The 17,500-nt window shown below is 48.4% G+C and overlaps 1 protein-coding gene across 1 annotated transcript in view; it reads right to left on the minus strand.

Moving 5' to 3' along the window:
- Positions 1–17,500, minus strand: part of LOC135532656 (alpha-actinin-1-like) — a 62,569-nt gene that overhangs the window by 37,712 nt on the left and 7,357 nt on the right. Inside the window, exons 2-3 of the mRNA XM_064960122.1 lie at positions 13,430–13,516; positions 12,489–12,576 (exon numbers count right to left, since the gene is read on the minus strand). Of these exons, the coding sequence (XP_064816194.1) occupies positions 12,489–12,576; positions 13,430–13,493 (152 nt within the window). The 5' untranslated portion in view covers positions 13,494–13,516. The remainder of the gene's footprint in view (positions 1–12,488; positions 12,577–13,429; positions 13,517–17,500) is intronic.

The following is a 17,500-nucleotide window of genomic DNA, read 5'->3' on the forward strand; positions in this document are numbered from 1 at the left end:
TTAGAGCGAGAGAGAGCGGGAGAGAGAGCGAGAGAGAGAGCGGGAGAGAGAGCGGGAGAGAGAGCAAGAGAGCGAGAGAGAGAGAGAGAGAGAGAGAGAGAGAGAGAGAGAGAGAGAGCAGGAACCAAGACTTCATAAAAAAAATATCAGAAATACAGACATTGTCATCCTACAAAAAACATGGTATAGAGAAGATGGACCCACTGGTTGCCCTCGAGGTTACAGAGAGCTGGTAGTGCCATCCACCAGACAACCAGGTCTGAAACAGGGCAGAGACTCAGGGGGTATGCTAATTTGGTACAGAGCAGACCTAACCCACTCTATTAAATGAATCAAAACAGGAACATTTTACATCTGGCTAGAAATGAATAAGGAAATGATCTCAACAGAGAAAAATGTCCTCCTGTGTGCTACCTATTTCCCCCCACTAGAATCCCCATACTTGAACGATGAATATACAAATGATATATATGAATATATGAATACTTTAACGATGACAGCTTCTCCATCCTGGGGGGGGAAATCAATAGTTTCTGGCCCAAATAACATGTATTAGTCTGTGGCGACCTAAATGCCAGTGACAGCATTCCCTCCCCCATAGGCCCCCCTAAATACCAGAACCGGACAAGAACCTGACACCCTCAGCACACAGGGGGGACACACACCTGCCTGGAGGTGACAGCATTCCCTCCCCCATAGGCCCCCCTAGACACTATGACAACATAACCAACAAAAACGGATCACAACTCCTGCAGCTCTGTCGGACGCTGGGTATGTACATAGTCAAAGGTAGTCTTCGAGGGGACTCCTATGGTAGGTACACCTATAGCTCTGTTACATCCTGGGTATGTATATAGTCAATGGTAGTCTTCCAGGGGACTCCTATGGTAGGTACACCTACAGCTCTGTTACATCCTGGGTATGTATATAGTCAATGGTAGTCTTCGAGGGGACTCCTATGGTAGGTACACTTATAGCTCATCTCTTGGCAGTAGTACTGTAGACTACTTTATCACTGACCTCAACCCAGAGTCTCAGATCACAACAAAATCACACTCTATTTGAACAGAGCAATACTCAATCACGAGGCATCAAAGCCAAAGGAACTGAGTAATATTAAGTAATGCTATAGATGGAAGGAAAGTAGTGTGGACATCTGCCAAAAACAATTAGGCAACAACAAATGCAATCCCCTCTAGACAATTTCCTGGGTAAAACGTTCCACTGTAATAGTGAAGGTGTAAACTTGGCAGTAGAAAATCTACACAGTTTATTTGACCTCTTAGCTTCCCGATCAAATCTAAAAATGTTAAACAGAAAACTAAAGAAAATGAACAACAATAACAAATGATTTGATGAGGAATGCAAAAACCTAAGAAAGAAATTGAGAAACCTGTCCAACCAAAAACATAGAGACCCAGAGTCTACGCCTTCACTATGATGAATCACTAAAACAATACAGAAATACAATACGGAAAAAGAAGGAACAGCACGTCAGAAATGAGCTCAATGTAATTGAAAAATCCATAGAATCTAACCACTTTTGGGAAAATTGGAAAACACTAAACAAACTACAACACAAATAATGATCTATCCAAAATGGAGGTGTATGGATAAACCACTTCTCCAATCTCGTTGGCTCTATAAAAAAAGAACAAACAGCAAAAACATATACATGATCAAATACAAATATTAGAATCAACCATTAAAGACGACCAGAACCCACTGGATTCTCCAATTACCTTGAATGAACTACAGGACAAAATATGTGTTAATGATATCGTAAATGAAATTATAAAATATACAGACCACAAATTCCAATTGGCTATACTAAAACTCTTTAATAACATCATCCTTAGCTCTGGCATCTTCCCCAATATTTGGAACCAAGGACTGATCACCCCAATCCACAAAAGTGGAGACAAATTTGACCCCAATAACTACCGTGGAATATGCGTCAACAGTAACCTTGGGAAAATCCTCTGCATTATCATTAACAGCAGTACATTTCCTCAGTGAACACAATGTACTGAGCAAAGTGTGCCTTCTCATCAAGGCAAAGGGTGTCTACTTTGAAGAATCTAAAATCTAAAATATATTTAGATGTGTTTAACACTTTTTTGGTTACTACATGATTCCATATGTGTTATTTCATAGTTTTGATGTCTTCATTATTATTCTACAATGTAGAAAATAGTAAAAAAAATAAAGAAAAACCCTGGAATGAGTAGGTGTCCAAACTTTTAACTGGTACTGTATCTATCAACAAATTTGCGAGGGCACTAGAACAGTCTGCAGCACCCGGCCTCACCCTACTAGAATCTGAAGTTAAATGTCTGCTGTTTGCTGATGATCTGGTGCTTCTGTCCCCAACCAAGGAGGGCCTACAGCAGCACCTAGATCTTATGCACAGATTCTGTCAGATCTGGGCCTGACAGTAAATCTCAGTTCCCAGGACGAGGAATACAAATTCCATCGAGACACTAGAAAACTATACACACTAGAGGTCGACCGATTGTGATTTTCCAACGACGATAATCGATACAGAGGAGGAGGACTGAAAAAAGGGGTTCCTTTTAACATGAGTCTTTAATATTCCCAGGGAAGACGTTTCAGGTTGTAGTTATTATAGGAATTATGACGTGTCGACTTTGACTATTGGATGTTCTTTTAGCTGATGGGCTTGAAGTCATAAACAGTGCTGTGCTGTTGCTAAGCATTGCTACGAGCTGCTGGCAAAACGCAGTAATGTGCTGTTTGAATGAATGCTTACGAGCCTGCTGGTGGTGCCTACGATCGCTCAGTCAGACTGCTCTATCAAATCATAGACTTAATTATAATAACACACAGAAATACGAGCCTTAGGTTATTGATATGGAATCCGGAAACGTTCATTTCGAAAACAAAACGTTTATTCTTTCAGTGAAATACGGAACTGTTCTGTATTTTATCGAACTGGTGGCATCCATAAGTCTAAATATTCCTGTTACATTGCACAACCTTCAATGTTATGTCATAATTATGTAAAATTCTGGCAAAATAATGACGGTCTTTGTTAGGAAAAAAACACAGTTACCAACGAGCGGCCCAAACTGTTGCATATACCCTGACTCTCCTTGCACTGAACACAAGAGAAGTGACACAATTTCACCTGGTTAATATTGCCTGCGAACCTGGATTTATTTTAACTAAATATACAGGTTTAAAAAAAATGTACTTATTGATTTTAAGAAAGGCGTTGATGTTTATGGTTGCGAACCTGGATTTATTTTAACTAAATATGCAGGTTTAAAAAAAATGTACTTATTGATTGTAAGAAAGGCGTTGATGTTTATGGTTGGGTACATTTGTGCAACTAGTGCGCTTTTTGTTAAATCATCACCCGTTTGGCAAAGTTGAAGTAGGCTGTGATAAATGAACAGGCACCGCATCGATTATATGCAACGCAGGACAAGCTAGTTATCCTAGTAATATCATCAACCATGTGTAGTTAACTAGTGATTATGTTAAGATTGATTGTTTGTTTTTTTATAAGATAAGTTTAATGCTAGCTAGCAACTTGCTCATTGCAGCCACAAGGTCCTTTTGACGCTGCACTAGCGTAACAGGTAGTCAGCCTACCATGCAGTTTCCTCATGGATTGCAGCCTGCTAGTTTCCTCATGGATTGCAGCCTGCCATGCAGTTTCCTCGTGGATTGCAGCCTGCCAGTTTCCTCATGGATTGCAGCCTGCCAGTTTCCTCATGGATTGCAGCCTGCCAGTTTCCTCGTGGATTGCAGCCTGCCAGTTTCCTCATGGATTGCAGCCTGCTAGTTTCCTCATGGATTGCAGCCTGCCATGCAGTTTCCTCGTGGATTGCAGCCTGCCAGTTTCCTCGTGGATTGCAGCCTGCCAGTTTCCTCGTGGATTGCAGCCTGCCAGTTTCCTCATGGATTGCAGCCTGCCAGTTTCCTCATGGATTGCAGCCTGCCAGTTTCCTCATGGATTGCAGCCTGCCAGTATCCTCATGGATTGCAGCCTGCTAGTTTCCTCATGGATTGCAGCCTGCCATGCAGTTTCCTCGTGGATTGCAGCCTGCCAGTTTCCTCGTGGATTGCAGCCTGCCAGTTTCCTCATGGATTGCAGCCTGCCAGTTTCCTCGTGGATTGCAGCCTGCCAGTTTCCTCGTGGATTGCAGCCTGCCAGTTTCCTCGTGGATTGCAGCCTGCCAGTTTCCTCGTGGATTGCAGCCTGCCAGTTTCCTCGTGGATTGCAGCCTGCCAGTTTCCTCGTGGATTGCAGCCTGCCAGTTTCCTCATGGATTGCAGCCTGCTAGTTTCCTCATGGATTGCAGCCTGCCATGCAGTTTCCTCGTGGATTGCAGCCTGCCAGTTTCCTCGTGGATTGCAGCCTGCCAGTTTCCTCGTGGATTGCAGCCTGCCAGTTTCCTCATGGATTGCAGCCTGCCAGTTTCCTCATGGATTGCAGCCTGCCAGTTTCCTCATGGATTGCAGCCTGCCAGTATCCTCATGGATTGCAGCCTGCTAGTTTCCTCATGGATTGCAGCCTGCCATGCAGTTTCCTCGTGGATTGCAGCCTGCCAGTTTCCTCGTGGATTGCAGCCTGCCAGTTTCCTCATGGATTGCAGCCTGCCAGTTTCCTCGTGGATTGCAGCCTGCCAGTTTCCTCGTGGATTGCAGCCTGCCAGTTTCCTCGTGGATTGCAGCCTGCCAGTTTCCTCGTGGATTGCAGCCTGCCAGTTTCCTCGTGGATTGCAGCCTGCCAGTTTCCTCGTGGATTGCAGCCTGCCAGTTTCCTCATGGATTGCAGCCTGCTAGTTTCCTCATGGATTGCAGCCTGCCATGCAGTTTCCTCGTGGATTGCAGCCTGCCAGTTTCCTCGTGGATTGCAGCCTGCCAGTTTCCTCGTGGATTGCAGCCTGCCAGTTTCCTCATGGATTGCAGCCTGCCAGTTTCCTCATGGATTGCAGCCTGCCAGTTTCCTCATGGATTGCAGCCTGCCAGTATCCTCATGGATTGCAGCCTGCTAGTTTCCTCATGGATTGCAGCCTGCCATGCAGTTTCCTCGTGGATTGCAGCCTGCCAGTTTCCTCGTGGATTGCAGCCTGCCAGTTTCCTCATGGATTGCAGCCTGCCAGTTTCCTCGTGGATTGCAGCCTGCCAGTTTCCTCGTGGATTGCAGCCTGCCAGTTTCCTCGTGGATTGCAGCCTGCCAGTTTCCTCGTGGATTGCAGCCTGCCAGTTTCCTCGTGGATTGCAGCCTGCCAGTTTCCTCGTGGATTGCAGCCTGCCAGTTTCCTCATGGATTGCAGCCTGCTAGTTTCCTCATGGATTGCAGCCTGCCATGCAGTTTCCTCGTGGATTGCAGCCTGCCAGTTTCCTCGTGGATTGCAGCCTGCCAGTTTCCTCGTGGATTGCAGCCTGCCAGTTTCCTCATGGATTGCAGCCTGCCAGTTTCCTCATGGATTGCAGCCTGCCAGTTTCCTCATGGATTGCAGCCTGCCAGTATCCTCATGGATTGCAGCCTGCTAGTTTCCTCATGGATTGCAGCCCATGCAGCCGTGGATTGCAGCCTGCAGTTTCCTCGTGGATTGCAGCCTGCCAGTTTCCTCATGGATTGCAGCCTGCCAGTTTCCTCATGGATTGCAGCCTGCCAGTTTCCTCGTGGATTGCAGCCTGCCAGTTTCCTCGTGGATTGCAGCCTGCCAGTTTCCTCGTGGATTGCAGCCTGCCAGTTTCCTCGTGGATTGCAGCCTGCCAGTTTCCTCGTGGATTGCAGCCTGCCAGTTTCCTCGTGGATTGCAGCCTGCCAGTTTCCTCATGGATTGCAGCCTGCATGCAGTTTCCTCATGGATTGCAGCCTGCATGCAGTTTCCTCGTGGATTGCAGCCTGCCAGTTTCCTCGTGGATTGCAGCCTGCCAGTTTCCTCGTGGATTGCAGCCTGCCAGTTTCCTCATGGATTGCAGCCTGCCAGTTTCCTCATGGATTGCAGCCTGCCAGTTTCCTCATGGATTGCAGCCTGCCAGTATCCTCATGGATTGCAGCCTGCCAGTTTCCTCGTGGATTGCAGCCTGCCAGTTTCCTCGTGGATTGCAGCATGCCAGTTTCCTCGTGGATTGCAGCCTGCCAGTTTCCTCATGGATTGCAGCCTGCCATGCAGTTTCCTCATGGATTGCAGCCTGCCAGTTTTCTCGTGGATTGCAGCCTGCCAGTTTCCTCATGGATTGCAGCCTGCCAGTTTCCTCGTGGATTGCAGCCTGCCAGTTTCCTCATGGATTGCAGCCTGCCAGTTTCCTCATGGATTGCAGCCTGCCAGTTTCCTCATGGATTGCAGCCTGCCATGCAGTTTCCTCATGGATTGCAGCCTGCCAGTTTCCTCATGGATTGCAGCCTGCCAGTTTCCTCATGGATTGCAGCCTGCCAGTTTCCTCATGGATTGCAGCCTGCCAGTTTCCTCATGGATTGCAGCCTGCCATGCAGTTTCCTCATGGATTGCAGCCTGCCATGCAGTTTCCTCATGGATTGCAGCCTGCCAGTTTCCTCGTGGATTGCAGCCTGCCAGTTTCCTCATGGATTGCAGCCTGCCAGTTTCCTCATGGATTGCAGCCTGCCATGCAGTTTCCTCATGGATTGCAGCCTGCCAGTTTCCTCATGGATTGCAGCCTGCCAGTTTCCTCATGGATTGCAGCCTGCCAGTTTCCTCATGGATTGCAGCCTGCCATGCAGTTTCCTCATGGATTGCAGCCTGCCATGCAGTTTCCTCGTGGATTGCAGCCTGCCAGTTTCCTCGTGGATTGCAACCTGCCAGTTTCCTCGTGGATTGCAGCCAGCCATGCAGTTTCCTCGTGGATTGCAGCCAGCCAGTTTCCTCATGGATTGCAGCCTGCCAGTTTCCTCATGGATTGCAGCCTGCCAGTTTCCTCATGGATTGCAATGTAATCGCGGTCCGAAAAAGGCAGATTACCGATTGTTGTGAAAACTTGAACTCGCCCCTAATTAATCGGCCAAGGTCGACCTTAAACATCAGCGCCACAGGTACCTTCCACAAAGCTGTGAACGATCTGAGAGACAAGGCAAGAATGGCCTTCTATGCCATCAAGAGGAACATAAAATTTAACATGCCAATTCGGATCTGGCAAAAAAATACTTGAATCAGTCATAGAGCCAATTGCCCTTTATGGTTGTGAGGTCTGGGGTCCGCTCACCAACCAAGAATTCACAAAATGGGACAAACCTTAAATTGAGACTCTGCATGCAGAATTCTGCATGAAACACCAAATAATGCATGCAGAGCAGAATTAGGGCGATTTCAGCTGTCAAAATCCATAAAAGAGCAATTCAATTCTATCTAAAACCACCTAAAAAGAAGCAATTCTCAAACCCTCACAGACAGACAGGTGAACCTGGAAACAAATCCCCTCAGCCAGCTGGTCCTGGGACTCTGTTCACAAACACAAACAGAGCCCCAGGACAGCAACACAATTAGACCCAACCAAATCATGAGAAAACTACAAGATAATTACATGAAACATTGGAAAGAATTAACAAAAAAAACAAAAGCAAACTAGAATGCTCTCTGGTCCTAAACAGAGAATACACAGTGGCAGAATACCTGACCACTGTGACTGACCCAAAATTACACCACTGTAACTACAACCTATATTTGTTTATTTATTTTCCCTTTTGTACTTTAACTATTTGCACATTGTTACAACACTGTGCAAAGCCAATGTTTACTCACCTCTCATCCCCCCTCCTCCCCTTCCCTTCTCCCCTCCCCTCTCCTCTCATCCCCCTACTCCCATCCTCTCCTCTTCTCTCCGCCCTTCTTCCCTCCTCTCCTCTCCTTCCCCCTTCTTCCCTCCTCTTCCCTCCTCTCCTCTCCTTCCCCCTTCTTCTTTCCTCTTCCCTCCTCTCCTCTCCTTCCCCCTTCTTCCCTCCTCTTCCCTCCTCTCCTCTCCTCTATCAGTCTGGTATGTAAACATCTCAGTTGTCTGTTCTCTGTTAGCTCTGTCTGGAATCTGCATTCAGCTCTGCTCTGTTTTCTATTAGCCCTGTCTGACTCTGAGGCGGCTTGCTCTGTTTCTGCCTGCGTCCCAAATCGTACCCTATTCCCTATATAGTGCTCTAATATAAATGGTACCCTATTCCCTATATAGTGCACTACTTACTACTTTATCCTGGTCTAAAGTAGCGCCTTCTATAGAGAATAGGGTTTCATTTGCGATGCAGATCTCGTCCTCTGACTTGACTCTGCTGTGGCCTGATCCTGCTGTGGCCTGACCCTGCTGTGGCCTGATCCTGCTGTGGCCTGACCCTGCTGTGGCCTGACTCTGCTGTGGCCTGACTCTGCTGTGGCCTGACTCTGCTGTGGCCTGACTCTGCTGTGGCCTGACTCTGCTGTGGCCTGACCCTGCTGTGGCCTGACTCTGCTGTGGCCTGACTCTGCTGTGGACTGACCCTGCTGTGGCCTGACTCTGCTGTGGCCTGACTCTGCTGTGGCCTGACTCTGCTGTGGCCTGACCCTGCTGTGGCCTGACTCTGCTGTGGCCTGATCCTGCTGTGGCCTGACTCTGCTGTGGCCTGATCCTGCTGTGGCCTGGCTCTGCTGTGGCCTGACTCTGCTCCGAGGCCTGACTCTGCTGTGGCCTGACTCTGCTGTGGCCTGACTCTGCTGTGGCCTGACTCTGATCCGAGGCCTGACTCTGCTGTGGCCTGACTCTGCTGTGGCCTGACTCTGCTGTGGCGTGAATCTGCTGTGGCCTGATCCTGCTGTGGCCTGACCCTGCTGTGGCCTGACCCTGCTGTGGCCTGACTCTGCTGTGGCCTGACTCTGCTGTGGCCTGACTCCGCTCCGAGGCCTGACTCTGCTGTGGCCTGACTCTGCTGTGGCCTGACTCTGCTGTGGCCTGACTCTGCTGTGGTCTGACCCTGCTGTGGCCTGACTCTGCTGTGGCCTGACTCTGCTGTGGCCTGACCCTGCTGTGGCCTGACTCTGCTGTGGCCTGATCCTGCTGTGGCCTGACTCTGCTGTGGCCTGATCCTGCTGTGGTCTGTCTCTGCTGTGGCCTGACTCTGCTCCGAGGCCTGACTCTGCTGTGGCCTGACTCTGCTGTGGCCTGACTCTGATCCGAGGCCTGACTCTGCTGTGGCCTGACTCTGCTGTGGCCTGACTCTGCTGTGGCCTGACTCTGCTGTGGCGTGAATCTGCTGTGGCCTGATCCTGCTTTGGCCTGACTCTGCTGTGGCCTGACCCTGCTGTGGCCTGACCCTGCTGTGGCCTGACTCTGCTGTGGCCTGACTCTGCTGTGGCCTGACTCTGCTGTGGCCTGACTCCGCTCCGAGGCCTGACTCCGCTGTGGCCTGACTCTGCTGTGGCCTGACTCTGCTGTGGTTTGACCCTGCTGTGGCCTGACTCTGCTGTGGCCTGACTCTGCTGTGGTCTGACCCTGCTGTGGCCTGACTCCGCTCCGAGGCCTGACTCTGCTGTGGCCTGACTCTGCTGTGGCCTGACTCTGCTGTGGCCTGACTCCGCTCCGAGGCCTGACTCTGCTGTGGTCTGACCCTGCTGTGGCCTGACTCTGCTGTGGCCTGACCCTGCTGTGGCCTGACCCTGCTGTGGCCTGACTCTGCTGTGGCCTGACCCTGCTGTGGCCTGACTCTGCTGTGGCCTGACTCTGCTGTGGCCTGACTCTGCTCCGAGGCCTGATGTACTATAGGGTGGTGTACTAGGGTGGTGTACTATAGGGTGTACTATAGGGTGGTGTACTAGGGTGGTGTACTATAGGGTGTACTATAGGGTGTACTATAGGGTGGTGTACTATAGGGTGGTGTACTATAGGGTGGTGTATTATAGGGTGGTGTACTATAGGGTGGTGTACTATAGGGTGGTGTACTATAGGGTGGTGTACTATAGGGTGTACTATAGGGTGGTGTACTATAGGGTGGTGTACTATAGGATGGTGTACTATAGGGTGTACGTTTGGGTGTACTATAGGGTGGTGTACTATAGGGTGTATTATAGGGTGGTGTACTATAGGGTGGTGTACTATAGGGTGGTGTACTATAGGGTGGTGTACTATAGGGCGGTGTTCTATAGGGTGTACTATAGGGTGTACTATAGGGTGGTGTACTACAGGGTGGTGTACTATAGGGTGTACTATAGGGTGTACTACAGGGTGGTGTACTATAGGGTGTATTATAGGGTGGTGTACTATAGGGTGGTGTACTATAGGCTGGTGTACTATAGGGTGTACTATAGGGTGGTGGACTATAGGGTGGTGTACTATAGGGTGTACTATAGGGTGTACTACAGGGTGGTGTACTATAGGGTGTACTATAGGGTGGTGTTCTATAGGGTGTACTATAGGGTGTACTATAGGGTGGTGTTCTATAGGGTGTACTATAGGGTGTACTATAGGGTGGTGTACTACAGGGTGGTGTACTATAGGGTGGTGTACTATAGGGTGTACTACAGGGTGGTGTACTATAGGGTGTACTATAGGGTGGTGTTCTATAGGGTGTACTATAGGGTGTACTATAGGGTGGTGTACTATAGGGTGGTGTACTATAGGGTGGTGTACTATAGGGTGGTGTACTATAGGGTGTCCTATAGGGTGTACTACAGGGTGGTGTACTATAGGGTGTACTATAGGGTGTACTATAGGGTGGTGTTCTATAGGGTGTACTATAGGGTGTACTATAGGGTGTACTATAGGGTGTACTATAGGGCGGTGTTCTATAGGGTGTACTATAGGGTGGTGTACTACAGGGTGATGTACTATAGGGTGTACTATAGGGTGTACTACAGGGTGGTGTACTATAGGGTGTACTATAGGGTGGTGTACTATAGGGTGTACTATAGGGTGGTGTACTATAGGGTGGTGTACTATAGGGTGGTGTACTATATAGTGTACTATAGGGTGTACTTTAGGGTGGTACACTATATAGTGTACTACAGGGTGGTGTACTATATAGTGTACTACAGGGTGGTGTACTATATAGTGTACAATAGGGTGGTGTACTATATAGTGTACTATAGGGTGGTGTACTATATAGTGTACTATAGGGTGGTATACTATATAGTGTACTATAGGGTGCACTATAGGGTGGTGTACTTTATAGTGTACTATAGGGTGGTGTACTATATAGTGTACTATAGGGTGGTGTACTGTAGGGTGGTGTACTATATAGTGTACTATAGGGTGGTGTACTATAGGTTGGTGTACTATATAGTGTACTATAGGGTGTACGTTTGGGTGGTGTACTATATAGTGTAATATAGGGTGGTGTACTATAGGGTGGTGTACTATAGGGTGTACTATAGGGTGGTGTACTATATAGTGTACTATAGGGTGGTGTACTATATAGTGTACTACAGGGTGGTGTACTATATAGTGTACTATAGGGTGGTGTACTATATAGTGTACTATAGGGTGGTGTACTATATAGTGTACTATAGGGTGGTGTACTATATAGTGTACTATAGGGTGTACGTTTGGGTGGTGTACTATATAGTGTAATATAGGGTGGTGTACTATAGGGTGGTGTACTATAGGGTGGTGTACTATAGGGTGTACTATAGGGTGGTGTACTATATAGTGTACTATAGGGTGGTGTACTATATAGTGTACTATAGGGTGGTGTACTATATAGTGTACTATAGGGTGGTGTACTATATAGTGTACTATATAGTGTACTATATAGTGTACTATAGGGTGGTGTACTATAGGGTGGTGTACTATAGGCTGGTGTACTATATAGTGTACTATAGGGTGGTGTACTATAGGGTGGTGTACTATATAGTGGACGTTTGGGTGGTGTACTATAGGGTGGTGTACTATATAGTGGATGTTTAGGTGGTGTACTATAGGGTGGTGTACTATACAGTGTACTATAGGGTGGTGTACTATATAGTGGACGTTTGGGTGGTGTACTATAGGGTGGTGTACTATATAGTGTACTATAGGGTGGTGTACTATATATTGTACTTTTGGGTGTACTATAGGGTGGTGTACTTTATAGTGTACTATAGGGTGGTGTACTATATAGTGTACTATATAGTGTACTATAGGGTGGTGTACTATATAGTGTACTATATAGTGTACTATAGGATGGTGTACTATATAGTGTACTATAGGGTGGTGTACTATATAGTGTACTTTAGGGTGTACTATAGGGTGGTGTACTATATAGTGTACTATAGGGTGGTGTACTATATATTGTACTTTTGGGTGTACTATAGGAATAGAATGCCATATGACTAGGTATCCCCCTCTCCCTTTCCATAGGGGCTGCAGGTAGCCTAGTGGTTAAGAGCGTTGGGACACTAACCAGAAAGTTCGCTGGTTAGAATCCCCAAACCGACTAGGTGAAACGTCTGTCTGTCGAGCAAAGGCACTTCACCTAATAGCTCTTGTCAGTTGCTCTTGGTAAGAGCGTCTACTACAATGTAAATTTAAAATGGGACCCAGATCCCTTATATTACCTAATGTGAAAGTTCTGAATGTTGACGTTCTTGTAAGGAGCAGTCTTCCTCTGGCACCACAGAAGAAGACCCTCTTTAGCTGATGTTTCTGTGGGTGGATAAAAACAAATCAACAAGAAGTTAGTTAGTTCGGGTTCGGCGCCACTACAGACCCTGGTTTGATTCCCGGGCTGTATCACAACCAGCCGTGTTGGGGAGTCCCATATGGCGGCGCACAATTGGCACGGCTTCGTCCGGGTTAGGCCGTCATTGTAAAATAAGAATTTGTTATTTTAACTGACACGCCTAGTTGAACGTTGAATAAAAACATGTGCTGTGCCATTATCTTAAATGGCACACTATTCCCAAGGGGCCCTTGTCTAAAGTAGTGCACTACATAGGGAATAGGGGTGCCATTTAAGACTCATTTTTAACCTGGACTGTCTCTATTTAACCTGTTTGAACTAATCACATTTAACCAGTCTGAATGAATCACATTGTGGCTGTAGGGAGTTTTCAAATCAGAGTGGTAGTCATGTGTCATCTCTGAAACATCTCTGAAACATCTCTGAAACATCTCAAACATCTCTAAAACAGCTCAAACATCTCTGAAACATTTCAAACATCTCTGAAACAGCTCAAACATCTCTGAAACATTTCAAACATCTCTGAAACATCTCAAACATCTCTAAAACAGCTCAAACATCTCTGAAACATTTCAAACATCTCTGAAACATCTGAAACATCTCTAAAACAGCTCAAACATCTCTGAAACATTTCAAACATCTCTGAAACATCTCAAACATCTCTAAAACAGCTCAAACATCTGAAACATGTCACGTCTCCATATAAAGGAAGATTTGTTTTAATTAGCTCGAAACACTAGTAGGAAGAATGTCTGTATTAGTTGCCATCGACAGAGTCCCTTCACCCGATCAAGAAAGACATCGACATCCTGGTACCTTCCACAGAGATGTCCTGGATGGCGAAGCGAAGGATTATGGTCCAGATCATTCCCAGGGTCATTTTAGCGTTGCCGTCGACGATCTCTGCAGGAGAGGAGAGAGACCATGTTGGTGTGAGTTTATATTTACAGTTCACTGTTTCACAGTATGGCAGATCCACTGCTGGTGAACAGGAAAACAATGTTGGCCTGAGTTCATTTACAGAAGTTCTGGATCAATCCGGCAATAGTTTGTCTGTGGTGATCAGGCAGCATCAAACGAGCAGACTCTTTTGAGTCATTGCTGTCCGATGTTGTTGTTGATGATGTGAACCCTCTCCTCCTACTCTCTCTAGGTCACCCTGCCGCTCCTCTCCTCCCCAAATGAATCATATGTTTCTACCTCCTAATCTCAGAAAACACAGCTAGGATACACAGTGTATGTGTTAGACAGTCATGGAACTAAACTGGGGCGGCAGGTAGCCTAGTGGTTAGAGCGTTGGACTAGTAAACGAAAGGTTGCTAGATTGAGTCCCAGAGCTGACAAAATCTGTCGTTCTGCCCCTGAACAAGGCACTGTTCCTAGGACCCTGTTCCCTAAGACATTGCTCCCTGTTCCCTAGGACCCTGCTCCCTAGGACCCTGTTCCCTAGGAACCTGTTCCCTAGGACCCTGCTCCCTAGGACCCTGTTCACTAGGACCCTGTTCCATAGGACCCTGTTCCCTAGGACCCTGTTCCCTAGAACCCTGTTCCCTAGGACCCTGTTCCCTAGGACCATGCTCTCTAGGACCCTGTTCCCTAGAACCCTGTTCACTAGGACCCTGCTCCCTAGGACCCTGTTCCCCAGGATCCAGCTCCCTTTTCCCTAGGACCCTGTTCCCTAGGACCCTGTTCCCTAGGACCCTGCTCCCTAGAACCCTGTTCACTAGGACCCTGTTCCATAGGACCCTGTTCCCTAGGACCCTGTTCCCTAGAACCCTGTTCCCTAGGACCCTGTTCCCTAGGACCATGCTCTCTAGGACCCTGTTCCCTAGGACCCTGTTCCCTAGGACCATGCTCTCTAGGACCCTGCTCCCTAGAACCCTGTTCCCTAGGACCCTGCTCCCTAGGACCCTGTTCCCTATGACCCATATACATATTCTATACATGTTCCCTAGCACCCTGTTCCCTAGGACCCTGTTCCCTAGCACCCTGTTCCCTAGGACCCTGTTCCCTAGGACCCTGTTCCCTAGGACCCTGTTCCCTAGGACCCATAGACATATTCTATACATGTTCCCTAGGACCCTGTTCCCTAGGACCCTGTTCCCTAGGACCCTGTTCCCTAGGACCCTGTTCCCTAGCACCCTGTTCCCTAGGACCCTGTTCCCTAGGACCCTGTTCCCTAGCACCCTGTTCCCTAGCACCCTGTTCCCTAGGACCCTGTTCCCTAGGACCCTGTTCCCTAGCACCCTGCTCTCTAGGACCAGGTTCCCTAGGACCCTGTTCCCTAGCACCCTGCTCCCTAGGACCCTGTTCCCTAGCACCCTGTTCCCTAGCACCCTGTTCCCTAGGACCCTGTTCCCTAGGACCCATAGACATATTCTATACATGTTCCCTAGGACCCTGTTCCCTAGGACCCTGTTCCCTAAGACCCTGTTCCCTAGCACCCTGTTCCCTAAGACCCTGTTCCCTAGGACCCATAGACATATTCTATACATGTTCCCTAGGACCCTGTTCCCTAGCACCCTGTTCCCTAGCACCCTGTTCCCTAGCACCCTGCTCCCTAGCACCCTGTTCCCTAAGACACTGTTCCCTAGGACCCATAGACATATTCTATACATGTTTCCTAGGACCCTGTTTCCTAGGACCCTGTTCCCTAGGACCCTGTTCCCTAGCACCCTGTTCCCTAGCACCCTGTTCCCTAGGACCCTGTTCCCTAGGACCCTGTTCCCTAGCATCCTGTTCCCTAGGACCCTGTTCCCTAGGACCCATAGACATATTCTATACATGTTCCCTAGGACCCTGTTCCCTAGGACCCTATTCCCTAGGACCCTGTTCCCTAGGACCCTGCTCCCTAGTACCCTGTTCCCTAGGACCCTGTTCCCTAGGACCCTGTTCCCTAGGACCCTGCTCCCTAGGACCCAGCACCCTGTTCCCTAGGACCCTGTTCCCTAGGACCCTGTTCCCTAGCACCCTGTTCCCTAGCACCCTGTTCCCTAGGACCCTGTTCCCTAGGACCCTGTTCCCTAGGACCCTGCTCCCTAGGACCCTGTTCCCTAGGACCCATAGACATATTCTATACATGCTCCCTAGGACCCTGTTCTCTAGCACCCTGCTCCCTAGCACCCTGTTCCCTAGGACCCTGTTCCCTAGGACCCATAGACATATTCTATACATGTTCCCTAGGACCCTGTTCCCCAGCACCCTGTTCCCTAGGACCCTGTTCCCTAGGACCCTGTTCCCTAGCACCCTGTTCCCTAGCACCCTGTTCCCTAGGACCCTGTTCCCTAGGACCCTGCTCCCTAGGACCCTGTTCCCTAGGACCCATAGACATATTCTATACATGCTCCCTAGGACCCTGTTCTCTAGCACCCTGCTCCCTAGCACCCTGTTCCCTAGGACCCTGTTCCCTAGGACCCATAGACATATTCTATACATGTTCCCTAGGACCCTGTTCCCTAGCACCCTGTTCCCTAGCACCCTGTTCCCTAAGACCCTGTTCCCTAGCACCCTGTTCCCTAGGACCCTGTTCCCTAAGACCCTGTTCCCTACGACCCAAAGACATATTCTATACATGCTCCCAAACATGTAATGGGTAAAGCATCTATAAAGTGTGCAAGAGTCTCTGGTCAAATGCAGTGCACTCAATAGGGAATAGGGTGGCATTTTGGACGAAACCACCCTGTCTCCTGTCACTAACCCCTTACCCCCACCACCTCACATGGCCCTCTGCCTGCCCTGCCGCCTTCCATGAGCTGTAGCCTCTGTTATTAGTTTCCACAGCCTGAACTACTGCCCCCACCCCTCGTCCAGTCAAACTGCCTTCTAACAAGCCTAGGCGACAGTATCCAGCCCCCTGTCCTGGCCCCGCTCCCTCCGCAGTCCCAGGGCAGCAAGGGTCCAAGAGGGATTCCAATTGGCTAATCTGTCTGGAATGCAAGTCTGGTTTAGGCTTTTTTATTTTGGCTTCGCTGTGGATTAACCCCGGGAGAGAAGAGAGGGAGAGAGAGAAAGAGATCGAGAGAGAGACAGAGGCAAAGACAGAAAGAGAGAAAGAGAGAGAGAGACAGACAGAAAGAAAGATGGGGAGAGAGGAGAAAAACATAGGGAGAGGGGGGGGAGAGAGAGAGCAGGAACCAAGATATCATCAAGAAATCAGAAATACAGACATTGTCATCCTACAAGAAACATGGCATAGGAGATGGAAACACTGGTTGCCCTCTAGGTTACAGAGAGCTGGTAGTCCCATCCACCAAACTACCAGGTGTGAAACAGGGAAGAGACTCAGGGGCATGCTAATTTGGTATTTTTAATTATTATTATTTATTTTTTTACCTTTATTTTACTAGGCAAGTCAGTTAAGAACAAATTCTTATTTTCAATGACCGCCAAGGAACAGTGGGTTAACTGCCTGTTCAGGGGCAGAACGACAGATTGGTACCTTGTCAGCTCGGGGATTCAAACTTGCAACCTTTCGGTTACTAGTCCAACGCTCTAACCACTGGGCTACCCTGCCGCCTCTACACTCTAACCACTAGGCTACCCTGCCACCCCAAGCGCAGACCTAACTCACTCCATTAAATTAATCAAAACAGGAACATTTTACATCTGGCTAGAAATTAATAAGGAAATTATCTCAACAGAGAAAAATGTCCTCATGTGTGCTACCTATATCCCCCCACTAGAATCCCCATATTTGAACGAAGACAGCTTCTCCATCCTGGGGGGAAATCAATCATTTCCAGGCCCAGGGACTTGTACTAGTCTGTGGTGACCTAAATGCCAGAACTGGACAAGAACCTGACACCCTCAGCACACAGGGTGACAAACACCTACCTGGAGGTGACAGCATTCCCTCCCCCATATGCCCCCTAGACACAACTATGACAA

The sequence above is a fragment of the Oncorhynchus masou genome, unplaced genomic scaffold (genome assembly GCF_036934945.1).
Source record: "Oncorhynchus masou masou isolate Uvic2021 unplaced genomic scaffold, UVic_Omas_1.1 unplaced_scaffold_1974, whole genome shotgun sequence".
Classification (NCBI taxonomy): Eukaryota; Metazoa; Chordata; class Actinopteri; order Salmoniformes; family Salmonidae; genus Oncorhynchus; species Oncorhynchus masou.